This window comes from Lepisosteus platostomus, chromosome 4 (genome assembly GCF_059453375.1).
Source record: "Lepisosteus platostomus isolate fLepPlt1 chromosome 4, fLepPlt1.hap1, whole genome shotgun sequence".
In the NCBI taxonomy this organism is placed as follows: Eukaryota; Metazoa; Chordata; class Actinopteri; order Semionotiformes; family Lepisosteidae; genus Lepisosteus; species Lepisosteus platostomus.
The window spans coordinates 21,524,641-21,538,453 of record NC_142614.1 but is presented as its reverse complement, the minus strand read 5'-3'; the positions used below and the strand labels follow the sequence as shown (position 1 = coordinate 21,538,453).

The 13,813-nt window shown below is 39.5% G+C and overlaps 1 protein-coding gene across 3 annotated transcripts in view; it reads left to right on the top strand.

The window, feature by feature from the left end:
* The window catches only part of dym (dymeclin), a 149,069-nt gene that overhangs the window by 9,877 nt on the left and 125,379 nt on the right, over window positions 1-13,813 (top strand). For all 3 annotated transcript variants that reach the window (XM_088629003.1, XM_088629001.1, XM_088629004.1), the window contains 5 exons: window positions 1,111-1,307; window positions 6,228-6,280; window positions 6,541-6,634; window positions 10,491-10,624; window positions 13,157-13,229. In XM_088629003.1, the coding sequence (XP_088485129.1) occupies window positions 1,168-1,307; window positions 6,228-6,280; window positions 6,541-6,634; window positions 10,491-10,624; window positions 13,157-13,229 (494 nt within the window). In that variant the 5' untranslated portion in view covers window positions 1,111-1,167. The remainder of the gene's footprint in view (window positions 1-1,110; window positions 1,308-6,227; window positions 6,281-6,540; window positions 6,635-10,490; window positions 10,625-13,156; window positions 13,230-13,813) is intronic.

Sequence of the window (13,813 nt, the reverse complement as noted above, 5' to 3'; positions counted from 1 at the left end):
AGTCCCACTTGAATAAATTAAAGATAATTGAGAATTTGTTGTCGGTCAGTTATGGAATTATGGAAAATAGGTGAAGCGTGGTGGGTAGTGCTGTTCCTCAGAGTTGGGGGGAACCTGGGTTCGATTATTGCCGTGCAGAATTGCTCCTACTGCAGTTTCATTCACTGGTGACCATGAAAAAGGGAGGTGGGCAATCTGTCCAAGTTCTCTTCCCTGTCAAAAGCACCTCTGGTGTGTCTCTGTTTGTTGTGTGAAATCAGGTGCATGTGACATACAGTAGAGAGTAAATTAGAATCACATTAATAGACGTGTCATGTCATGTTATTTGCCAAACCGCTTTAAACCATACAGTGTCGTGGGAAGCTGAAACCTACCCGGCAAGCAACGAGCGCACGGCAGGGTACACCCTGGATGGGTCTTCAGCCCATTGCAGTTAATAGTCATGTTTTGTTTTTTTTTAATGAATTGACTATTCCAGTAAAGACACAATTCCTAAAATAATTCAATTAAAACGTTTTTACAAAGTAGGTGGCTTGAATTTGGGATTTGATTTGATTTTAGTTCTTTCTTTCAAATGAACAGTACAAAGTTTCAACCTGTTTTCCTGGCACCATCCATTGTTTATGATTATCCTGTTATTTTTGTTAGGCTGTTATAGACTGAGGTCCAGCTCAACACAGCAAGCCCCAAATTTCAACCCAGTGTGCATTTTCCAGAGCTTTAATAAGGGTTGAGAACTGATGGAGTGTTGCTGATAATGACTGAGCTCATAGTTGCCCAGCCAGCGATCTGCTTCACGCCTTCGCTGCTGCCATCTCACTTTAGTCTTGCCAGCCCTTGGCATCCTTCCAAAAGCTCTCAGCCGGGATGGGCTTGTGACATAGCCTGGATGTGAACTTGCAGCCTCCAGGCTAAAGGACACATTCTGCTTTCACAGGTTTTGTTTTTTTTGTACAGGGATGTCAAGTAGCCTAATCAGAAATTAGTCTAACAAACAGAGGGCTCCCACAAAGGATACAAAACAGAATTTTACAAGTGATGTGGAATTGACAGCTGGTTTTGCCAGCCTGCATCTCTGGGTAACACTGTGATCTCTTTTCCTCCCTCCAGGGATCACGACTGAGGACAATGAAGTTGTGACGGATCCATCAAGCCCACGACTAGGAGATGGGAGCAAACACGAGCCGCGTGAACGATCTGTCAGAGAACAAGAACCTTAGGACCTTGATTGGGACAGAACCCATCTCGGAGAATGATCCCTTCTGGAATCAGCTCATCTCCTTCACCTTTGCCAGTCCTACCAATAGGTGAGAGCTTTGTCCAGCATTAATGAGAGCAGTGTTTTTCTTTCTTGGAAGAACTCATTTAGAGGATACCCTTGGCTTAACTATGAAGAGATTCTTCTACCGCCCCTGATCATCAGGGGGGTGATAGTAAATGTTATAAAATGTTAGTTCAGTGGTATAAAAAATTAACATTTTTTACAGAATGAACTGGGAGTTTTTTTTTTGCTCAAGTCAGACTAAAACTTACAGTCCAAACTACAAATATAAAACGGTCTTGCTGGTGCATAATGGCAGCTTTGCATCATCATTGTGGGTGCTTCAGGTCAGTAGTGGGTGAAATGGGTCCCGTTCTGTATGTATTCTCAGATCGCCCTTTTGGCTGACATTTCTTCTGAATAGAATGGGCAGCTGTGGTAGTTTTTAAGTTATCAAGCACATGAAACCTCAAGTGCTCTCTTGATAATTAGTTGTGAAGGTGGTAGGTGGGGTGGGTTGTAATATACTGCTTGGTCCTTTATCAAGCCATTGAATATGCAGGAAATTACATTAAGATCCACAAACCTTACTCATAATTGGGGAAAGGTAGCTTTTATTTAAAGTTGAATAGGCTATAATTTTTCATTAGTCTAGTTCCGACTGCAGCTATACGCCAGAATGCACAGTTTGAACCACAAACCAAAACACATTAGTGCTCTTTAACTTGCCATATTCATTTTGCCTTGGGGTCTGTTTTGTGCTGCTTAGAAAGACATTAGTGCATGAACAGAACATGACTTTTCTGTCATGTTTATATAACAGATCCTGGAAAGAAATCTGAATCTTATATCTAAAACGTTGTCAGTGATTTTTTTAAAAACATCTCTGGTGTTGACAAGAAAGGTAAAGTGACTGTCTGCTTCAATGATAAATCTTATCTATCACCATATAATAATAATAAACTTTATTTTATATACTGTAGCACCTTTAAAGGTGGCTTCTCAAAGTGCTTTACAGATTGACAACAACAATAAAAAAAAGAATACACAAGATACATATGGCAATTAAGACAAAAATGAAATGTAAAAACCCCTTTTAAGCAGCAAGGCTTTTTCCTAGAGGGAAGTAATTTGCAAAAGGGTATAGTAGTGTTCCCTCTAGGATTTGGGCCACAACCCTCCAATTACAGACCCAGAGTCCTTTTCACTGCTCTGCACTGTTCTGACTTGTCATTCTACGATACTTTCGGCTTTGCCCACTTTCTACTCTGCATACAATATATAATGCATAGCAGAAACTGTTGTAAGAAAACATTAGAATCCATAGAGTGCTACTGTGAATGGATAAAGCTTGGAGCCTTTCATTCACTTTAGCTCTGAGGGCTAAACTCTGCAACCTTACAAGGCCACTGCAGAAAATAGTTTGATCTTCTTACAAAGACTAGTCTGTGCTGCACAACCGGGCAGTTGTGTAGACAGATACGAGGCCGAAAGAGCAAGAATCACTGGGACTGGCATTGAAATGCCCCTTCCACCCCAAAGAGGGTTATTCCCCAAACCTATATGTTGTGAAACAGTGTAGGGATTTAGTGCATCAGTGAGCTCATCTCATCTTCCTTTAACTAAGGGTCATATTCATAAACCTGCCATTGCTGTGCTACTTTACAACCCATTATTTTCTTACTCTGAACACAGTTGACAGGCGTGATATAAACCTTTCAGGATGCTGACTTCAAAATGACTGCATGTCATGTGCGTTTTGTGACATTGCTTCTCTGAACAGGCAAAGGAGTATGCATTGAGGTTTCATGAGAAACGTTCAGACACAGCAGGAATTTCCAAGGCAAAGACAGTGATCAGCAGCTGAACATTCGTTACGTTCAGTTTTCTTCAGTTCATTTTTAATGCAAGCTAGAAAGACTATTTTTCAGTTTGCTCTATAACATATGAAAAAGAATTGCAGGTCCCTTGGAAGGCTGCATTTTAAATAAATCAATCTACACAATGTGAAATTCAATTTATTGAAAGACACTGTAGATTTCTATCTGCAGAACCAGGAGACTCAAAAAGCAATGGAACAGCATATTGCAAAGCAGTGTCTGTGTGTATCCTCAGACCTAGAACAGGTAATCCAGTAGGGGGCGCATAATCTTCACTTAACAGTGCTTTTTGTCAGAGTTTTATTGGGGAACCTTGATACTGGATATACCACATTTATGCACATTTCTTATAAAATAATAGAATTAATAATTTGGGCGAATGCTTATTTTAGCCTTGGAAAAGTAATTTAAAGTGTATTATTTCAATTGTTTAGAGTTGGATTTAATTGATAGCACCTTTTACACAAATGAGAAGACAGAAGGTATCTTAATTTTCCCTTTTGCATATTTCCTCCAAAGAAAATACAGAAAATAATAATATCTTTTTAGGAAGCTCCAAAGCATTGTATCAAAACTTTAAACTTATTTTATATCTCTTTTGATACGTTTCATGCTTCTGTTTTTCATTGTTTTTTTTCTTCCGACTTATTTTCTATTGCCCTTCTCAGACCTCTTTGTATTTATCACAGGTTCATCAAGTTTGTTCTTTGAATTGTACAAGGAAGTGGCCTTGTGGCAGGCAATTCACATCTGCTTCTTCAAAAGCTGTTAAGAGTGACTGATAGTATCGTCCTTCATATTTAAAAAGATGTGCATTTACTTGGGCGTCGTGGTGGCTCAATGGACAGTTCCGATTGCTGCCTCGCAAGGCTGGGGCACTGGGTTCAATCCTGGACCGCGGGTGCTGTCTGTGTGGAGTTTGTATGTTCTTGTGGGTTTCCTCTGGGGGCTTCAGTTTCCTGCCTTACGGCCTTTAGTTTGCGGAGATCCAGTTCCAGTTCCCCTGCGAACCCTGTCTTGGATAAAGAGGTTCGAAAATGCGCATGGAATTCTTTCTAAGATGTGCAACCCCGCTGCAGGAATTGAAATTGCTCTTGTGTCTTTGATTTCCTTCGGAATTTCCTTTGAGGATGACGCATAAAAGACATCCTCATCGGTAATCTGAGCTGGTCCACTGTTATCTGCTGTTCGGAAATGAAATTTTGGGCCTGTATTAGGACAGTCTTTCTTTCACATGGCCATTAGATGGCATTGGTGTACTGCGCTCCCACATGTTTAATGATGCATTGCAGTTTGGGCTTTTGAAGAAGATGAAAGAAGAATTGAATTTTTCATGGTCCAGATAAAAAAAAAAACCCCAAGCAAATTCTAATTTGAAATTTCCTCACTTCACTAACGTTATTAAGTCTGTTCTAAATAAAACACTGATGGCGGTTTTCTATTTAGTGTTTTAGAATGATATTTCATAGCTGTCACTGCAGCTTGCTGCTTTTAAGAGTTAAATCTTATATTGCTTCTTTATTGAGTGCCATGTCGGTGAAGTTTTATAAACACCTAATAAACCCATTGTATGCACAGCAGTGAGCAATCCAGTCGTTGCATTTAATTACTGATTATGTAAATTAAAAATATAGTTCACTTTTATTCAAAGGATTTCTGTATCGGCAGTGCAATGAATAAAGTTAATGCCAAGAACATTTACTGCTGACATTCAGCATTTTGTTCATGTTCTGAAATCAGCATTTGGGGAAAAATGAAATGCTCAGTCTCTTCTAAATAAAGCGCTGACATCTGTATTCTTTTTACTGCTTCGTTTCAACCCTTCCTCCAAGGATTTTAATCAAGCACCAGATTTATTTGGGAGTGATTGTAAATTGATGTTGAAGACCCTGGGTTTATGGTCCTAGTGATACTTAGTCATTATGCTTTTGATTCAGTACCATGAAGGTCTTCTAGCAGAAGGTTCTAGCAGAATTCTGTCTTTCTATTATTTGGCCTTTGGACTGTGATTACCTGTGTTTTCAATCTGGGCTTTATTTACCAGATTTCTTCGTGTATGTTTAAACTACCTGTAATATCGCTCTTCTTACCTGTAAATGAAGATACAGGGTTTATGTACAGGGTTTAACAAAAATGTTTATTAATATTTGCCACAAATGGTCACTAGTTTTGTTTAAATATTGGTTGATCTTAAATGAATGTTGACCAAAATGGAGGTGCATCTGAAACTTTCAGGCTAAGGAATTTATCATACTGCCTATTTCACATCTGTGTTCCCCTTAACTAGCAGGTTTGGATAACGAGTCCTCATGTGTGATTGCTTGTTGAAAACAGCCAAAAGAGACTGCTTCCAAAGCAATGGGTGTGTCCCCGTTGTTTGGGAAAACAGGAGAGTTGATAGAAAAGTTACATAGATCCATCCTAAACTTTGTCCATTAGGCAGCTGACTTAATGGAGCAATCCATGGCCCTTTGAAAATTGAATTGTGAGACAGTAATATGCAGATTTCCTTTGGGAGTTGTTGTTTTTTTTGGTTCTGCAACATTAGGTGTTTACTTACAGTCATGCACAAAACTGGAGGTTTGTAAAAAAGGTTCATAAAAAGCAATTATACAATTGCCTTTCTGGTTTCTGGTCCTGTAGTATATATAGTGTTTTGTTTATCCTGTAATTAGATTACCCTGTTATTGTTATGCTTCTTTTACCTTTGCTTAATTGTAGTAATTATCTTACACATAGTCAGTGATGCTTCTTAACTACTACCTTACTGGACTCACATGTTACCTTTTTATTTTTTAAAAAAAGTAAAAAACTTATTTTGAATGACATGACATTTTAGTTTTTAGTAGGCTTTTTTTCCATTAGTACTTCTGAAAAGCCTCACTGAACACACAAATCCTAATTAATTGCAATTTTTTTCCTGTAAGTCAAATGTGCTTTTACTCATTTGTTTAAATTACACGTTTGACAGTTGTACTTATTTTGAATTTTTTTTATCACATTAAGATCTTGTGTTGATTGGCGGGGAGGCGTCTTGCTCAGGTGGTGGATAAAATGAACCCTGAGGGATTGCTTTTCTCTTGCAGTGCGGATGCAAAGATTTTGGAGGAAGCCATCACCCCACTTGCCAAGAACCTGGGTATGTCCACACCTTTTTAATAAAAAAAAAAGTTTATTTATCCCAGTATATAACTCTAGTTCAGGAGGTGACGAGATGAGAAATGAAAAATAATGCTAATGCATTTCAGTGCTGTCAGAAGGTCTTTCAGCATAAACCTTTATCATAACAGAGTTTTATAGTTCGTTATAGTATTGTCCCATATTATTTTGTTAAGAGCCAAATGCTGTATTTATTTGTGTTTATGTTTCCCCTCATTCCTCTTGCTTTTTTGCTTTTAGTTGAGAACAATCCAAGGACAGGAAACTTTGGGAGCCTTGTGAGAATTTTCCTGAACAGAACCAAAGAGCTGAAAATATCCACAGAATGTCAAGAGTAAGTATATAGCAAAGAAAAGAAGAAAAAGCTGCAGGCTCTGATGTCTTTCTTTCTTTTCATCCCTGACAACAGGGAACTTGTTAGCTAAGTTCTGCTACAGTAATTGGAGGGCTGTTGTTAAATAAAGATACAGTGGTTATTTATTTTTAGAGCCATCATCCATAAGGCATGGTTTAAATCCCATTGCTCATGTAACCGGAATATTTGTGCCATTTGTGAAAACATAGTGAACACGAAAGGTCCATGTGGTTCTTCAGTAGGAGATGAGAACTTTAACAGATTTTGAAGCGACCACAGAGAATGATGAGAGAATGGTGCCACTCCCATTGTGTTTGTGCCCGGCAGTGCTGCTTTGCCTGAAGGCAGAAGCTATCGAGCATATTCGCACACTTCGTGTTTCCTGAGGGGGCTGGCTATTCTTGTTTCGGCACTTCCATTGCTTCCTCCAGCCTTCTCTCCCAAGGACAGATGTTGAAAGCTGTTGAGCTGAATGGCCACTAAAGACTGAAGCTCCTTTATTGGTGAAATCGCAACAACATTTTACCATGTCCTCGAGTCCTGTGATGGGAGTGAATCATCAGTATAAGCACTCGTTCTTGACCACGGTGCAAGATAGAGAGGGACTCATTTCTGACATTAGTTGTGCGCCATTGGGGGAAACATGTTGGGCATCCAAATATATAAGCTGAAATTCAGTTTGCTGCAGTTTGTTTGATTTTTTGTGTTCAGTTTGCATCGTCATATTTTGCTGTTTGAGTTGAGTTTTACTGCATTACAGTAGCATAAAGTAAGATGCCAGCAAACTGCCTCGGTTTGTTTTCTTTTAGGAGTGTCACAGCTTTATTTTCCTTCAGTGTCAAAGCTTGAAGTGGCACTAACCTGCAATAAAAAGCAGGAAGTTTTGTTTTTAACTCCCAGTTGCAGGCTAAGCTGCATTTAATCTGCGTATTTGCCATTTATATGTATTTGTTTTAAATCAGTCAAATTCTGTGACATCCGAGGGCAGTAAACTATTAACAACTACACAGATAAGAGCTGTAAAAAAGCAAGGAAATTCTATACTTGATTAGTGATTCTCGTATACAGTCTGTACCTCCTCAGTGGATGCTTTTCGATACTGTATCCCTGCCTGTGCAATTCCTAAGTAAAACCATTTAACTACAGAAGTAAATACCTTGTTTATCTAAAGTGTAAGAATATCCCACCTGCACTACAATGCAATAATAGTTTATTTATGATTGTGTGAGTATGTAAATGCTTTTACTTTCATGTCAGTAGAAGCAAAAGCAAGATGCAATTTTTAGTATAAGGATGCTCTTGAGAAGGGAATAGGGAAAATCCAGTTTGTGCTTGTTTTTTTTTCTGAGTGTAACTTCTTAGGGCCAAATTGGCTTGGACTGACACAAGAAGGCATGCAACAGTATAATAATTTACAACAATAATTGATCTTTGCACAGTGCAGTTCATGTTACCCTGACTGGATCCCTGATGTAGTATCATTTAAAATAGGTTATACAGTGCAAGTACTTGCTGTCCCATCTGACTTCATACACAGTGATACTTTTTAAAAATTGTCTACATTTTGGAAACTATCATTTCCAAGCTATGTAGTATCTAATGGAGGCTCTACTGCTGATGTGGATTTCCAAAGTGTTTCTATTACCTATACATATACAGTAATTATGCATATAGCACAGAAAAGTGCCCAGTGTTTATATAATGCTTTATACATAGCTTGTCTTGTAATCCGGTTGATGAAAACTAAAGAGACCTCATGATTCAGAACTTGCATGGGGACTTCCGGTGGGAAGGAAGTGGGCTTGTTGCTCATCCATAAGGATTTCTGGATATGCGTCTCCCTGGTCTGAGAGGCAGCCGACTGGAACAATTGAGGCCGCATCAGAAGCAGACACCCTGGCTCCAGCTTCGCCAGCTCATGCCTCACCACGCAGGAGCCCCCTGGAGCCAGCGTGTGATTAAAGGCTTAAATAATACATTGTAGTGAAATCCACTGCTTTCCTAGGGTGCAAGACAAGTGAGAGAAGCACGAACTCGTGCACGGCAGTAACCGATGCCCCAGCAGCTGGCGAATGGGAGAGGGTCACAGGTGTGGATGCCAGGTGTTGCACTTCTTCCAAGGGGAGCTGCTGGGCTTTCTGCAAGCCGCGCAGAGCTTTTTCCTCTCCTGTGCAGACATAAAGCTGTATTTAATTGTTTGTCAAAGCCAGCTTTACTGCCAAACGAACCCTTTGGGTTGTTAGGAATTTGTGTGGTGCAGTCCAAATAACGGAAGTACAAAGACCTGCAAAAAGAAGAGAAAGAAAACTTACAAATAACATAGACCTATCATATAGAAAATACGTTGGTCATAAAGCCTTTCAGCACTAACAGTCCTTGTCTGCAGCTGTTTCATAATAGAGTTTATAGTTCATTATACTATTGCCCCATATTACTATGTCAAGAGCCAAACCCTGTATTTATTTGTGTTTACATTTCCCCTTGTGTGTGTGAGGGCCTTGATTTCCAAGAACTTCAACTGCATCCTATTTTAGCATACAGATACCAAACCCTTTGTAGATAAGGATGCACGTGGACTTTTGTGCTTATCATGTCCTGTGTAACTGTTTTTTCCACATGGCATTAGGTTAGTGTGGCGTTTAGTGCTGCCGCCTTGCAGCTCTTGGGTCCTGAGTTTGATCCCAAGCTGGGGTGCTCCCCGTGTTGTTTGCTCTGGATGTTCAGGGCTCCTCCAAAGCCATGATGACCCGGGTAGCTGGCGTCTCTAAATTGTTTGCCGTGTGAGTGAATGTGTGTGTGTGCTCTGTGATGGACTGATGTCTACACTGCAGAGGGGACCTGCCTTGTGTCCTGTTCCTGCCAGGTTAGGTCCCCACAACCCTTTAAGTATAAAAGCGGTTCCTAATAATGTATAGATGCATGTTTGTGGTACTTCAGTATTCAACTAAATACTGTAGCATTACATTCATTACGCATTATTTATTTTAATTTTTCTGGTCTGTCGTTGATGTTTAATGTCAATTAAAATACAGTCTTCTACGATGCTGGTGTTCATTATTACCTCTGAACAGAGTGGAAACTGTGGAAGTCATAGGTAGAAGTGGGTCAGTGACCTTCCATGCAAAGATTTTGTTTTCCTTGTAATTGGCTTGTCTTAGATTCCTTTTACAGGAGACACCAACACACCAGGAAGGTGACTGTGTGGCTGTAATCAGTGTGTGTGCGTTGGTGAGGTCAGAAACTGGAATTCATCCTTCCTTCCTGAAATTTGTAAAAAAAAACACAGGGCATTCCCCTTACTGCTGCATCAAGGGATTTTGTTCCCCTAAACCGGATGTTTGAATGAGACTCTTTGGCCTGCTAACCAGTATATGACAACTAATATGTTTTATTGTACAAATACCATAAAAGACAGAACTAAAGAAGGGTCAAAGGACATTTTTTATAGTTATCATAACATTAAATTACCTAAACACCTTTGTGTTATAGCTACATGAGTGTTTGACTAGTGCTCTAACACTTCCTTAAGCTGGATACTGTTTTGTATCCTTCTGTTATTTATGTCCGTTTTTCAAGTTAATACCATACTCCCCATCTCATTAAAATATAATGCCACAGAATCAGCCGTATAATAAAACATTGTTTTATGTTATAGTTGCATTTTATACTTTTATACTTGGGTTGAATTTTAGATCTTGATTTTAGGTTAGTAGTCTTCTTAGTACTCTCAAGTTTCTTAACTCTTTTTCTTCTGTTTCATTGCATGTGAATGTGTGCAAAAGGCATTTTGGCTCGTCGTAAGTCTAATGCTGTCATCTTCTTCTTACTTTTCCAGTCAGCTTTTTATCTGGCAGGCCCACAATACACTGTTCATGATCCGCTGCTTGCTGAAGGTTTTCATGAGCCAGATGACAGAGGAGGAGCTGCACTTACAGTTCTCCTACCAGAAGAGGGAGCCAGGCACGTGTGGTAAGCCTTGTGTTAACAGCAAATCTCTTTCAACCAATACCACTCTAACTAGAGTGCTTCCCGTAGTGCGCATGATAGGCTAAACACTTTGATAGAAGTGAAGAGTTTTCAGGAGAGGATAATGGACACATTGGAGGAATGATTGAAAGACATTACTGCAACAGGTTTTTGCCCAAACCTTAGTATATAAACTACAGTGGGTCAGATAAATACAATCTCACTGGTTCATTTATGTGCATTTTTGTTGTGGTAAAAATATTAAACATTAGATTTCTCTAGAATTAAGCTCGTAGAAATGTTTTACCTGCTTGTGCTTCAAATATATAGGATCTACACTTAAGAACTAATTTAATTAAAGTTTATAGTAGAAGCATAGATACAGTATGAACTTAAAATGGTGAAACTTCCTCAGTTTTTCTCTTTGCCAAGCACCTGCTCTTGGCTTAACTTTGAGAATAACATGGGAATTGAGCCAAACTAATCCACACCTCATGTTTTTCTAAAATGGCATACTCTTTTTTTATCAGAATTTTCAGGAAAACAGCTAAGAAAGTGAAAAGGTCTTTGTATATAATCGCAGGAAGCAGCATTGCAAACTGGTGATCCTAGTCTGATCTGAGCTTGAAGCCAAGGAGGGCTGGGCCTGATCAGTACAAGGGTGAGAGACCCCTGAGGAAAAGCAGGTTGCTGCTGGCTTGGTGGATCCATGGATCAGTGGACCACTCTGCTGTAGAAATGTGTTGTCCTTTGGGTGAGATGTGAAACTGAAGTCCTGATAACCTGATGATAAATGTATTTTGAAAAGAGTAAGCTTATTTTAGTAATTGCCGTAGAATATTTTTTCTTATCCAGGCTGCAGTTTATGTTGGACACATTGGAATAACCTCAGTAAATGTGAGCAAGGTGTGTAGTATAGTAGAGATGTATAGTTTTTAATCACATAAGTAATTGTTATTTTAAAAAAAAAACACTACATCGCTGTTGGGTGGGTTTTTTTCAACAACTGATCACATCAAATATGCGCCATTGAACTGAATAGCTTACATGGGGGTTTAGTTTCTACATGGAATAATTGAATGACCAATTGGAATAGTTTTTTTGAGATTTTGGTATGGAGCATTGAGAAAGTAGAGTAGTGAAGTGGTCGTCCTCTCCTTGTGAGATCAAAAATCATCCGGCATCAATAAAATTGCACCTTTAGCAAAAGACTGAAAACTGGCGACAAGAAGGTTTCTGTTTTCGCTGGCTGCTTCTCCTCAGCTCTGTGGCTGAAGCGGTCGGGATCAAGCCTGGCGAATGAGTCAACAGTTGGCTTGTGCCCAGGGCTGCTGCGTGTGAGCACGTGTGTGAGCTCGTGTGTCTGCTCATCTTTATTTTTTTTGTAGTGTTGCGAGTTTGGAGTGAGGTTACTGATTCAAACAAGGTCCATCAAAGTGAAGAAACACAGGGTCAGCGTCGACTTTGGCCCTTCTGTAGCTCTTTCTCCTGAGACCTGCTCTTTAATGAGAAACGATGTCATGACAGTACGCCTTGTGCGCTCTTGGAATGGACTCGATATTTGAGGAGATGTGGGAAACACAAGCCTGGCTTGGGAATGTATTTTTCTGTCAGTCTGTCCCTTAGTCTTTCAATTTGTTAATTTCTAAAAGAGAGCAGAGTTTTATGTTCTTTTCAATATTTCAGGCATACCATACCTTATACAGAAAGGCAGATTACTTTACCATCTTTTGAAGAAAAATAGTTTTGTGTTTGTCTGTTGGAATAACCATGTCTGAGCTCAGTAAGCCCTTGGTGCTGTTCTGCTTTAAAGTAGACTTTATAAGAGACTCAGTTCCCTGTGTTTTCAGGATGAATGGCAGGTTAGGAATGAATGCTGTTTTCTCTGTCTCTGTCTCTGTACCAATTGGAAATTATACGTGGAGCAGTATGAAGACACTTTCTGTGATTTCTGGAGACGGCAATAAAATGGAAACAGCAAATTGTGAATCTGGAATAGAAAGGAATAATTGCATTAATATTGTCCATTGTTTTTTTTCAAACGTTTGTTGTGAACAGCTGGTTTCCTTCTGTCTGTTTAAAGTATAGTAGATACGAAGATGAGTAGACAAAACTTTGAAATTCAACCCTTGCTCTCCATTTTTAATAGGAATTTTACTGCCAGTTCTGGTGACCTGATCTCCTTAAGATTGAGGCTTCAAATACACATTTCTTTTTAAATTTAGATCAGCAATACAAGATATTCAGCATTAATACTGGTTACATAGAAATCCCCTTAAAGAGCTCTTGCCATTCCTGGCCTCCTCAGCAACGTAACTCTTTGATTCTCAGACCATTACAAGTTCCATAACCCCTTATGTCTTTGCTGGGACTGAGTTTCTTTTCATGTTCTGTGCCTTAGAGGGTAAACCCGCTTACAGTCGAAACCAATGCAATGCACTGGTATGTTTGTGGTGGAGCAATAGTTTTTGAGATGCTTAATTGTAACGATCTGTGGGCACAGTGATGAAACAATTCTCTTTCTTTGTTCCATAGCTTCTGAGAAAGAGGACCTGCTGGAGGAGATGATGTGTAACCTGGTTCATCTTATCATAGAAGTGCCCTTGCTGTGAGTATCCTTCCATGTCAGGCAAATCTGTCTTCCTTTCATCTGCAAGGGTTGTTTGGTTTCTACATCAAGAGCTGCCAAGCTCAGTTTTGTAGCCACTAATGCTCACTGATGCATTTTTTGGGAAGTTGCTTCATAGGAAATGGATAAATGCTGTTGTTTAAAGACTGTCAAGGTCAGTGACTATTAAGTCCTCTGTAGTGGTCTGTGGCTAGACATAGGGCTGCTGCTTTGCTACATTTGTGTTGGATTTTTCCATTTTTTATCCACTCAGTTTGGAATTCCCAATCATTTCTCTCTGTCTCGGCTCCCAGAAATGACTCCTGTACAGTATGGGGAGAATGGGGATGAAGACCCATCAGTCTGCAACCTCCATAGTTAATTTTTTTTCCCAATAGTGGAGCTAACAGTCATTTCTCATACTAACATCAAGTCTGTCTCCACCTTGGGACTTACAGTACAGGAGCAAGGAGACCTCTGGCTGACTAATTCCAACCATAACCCTTGGGGAGGTGCTTAGACAAATTGTTTGCTAATGTCTGTGTGCATCTCCCTGCCACTATTAGCTAATCGCTTGACCCAGC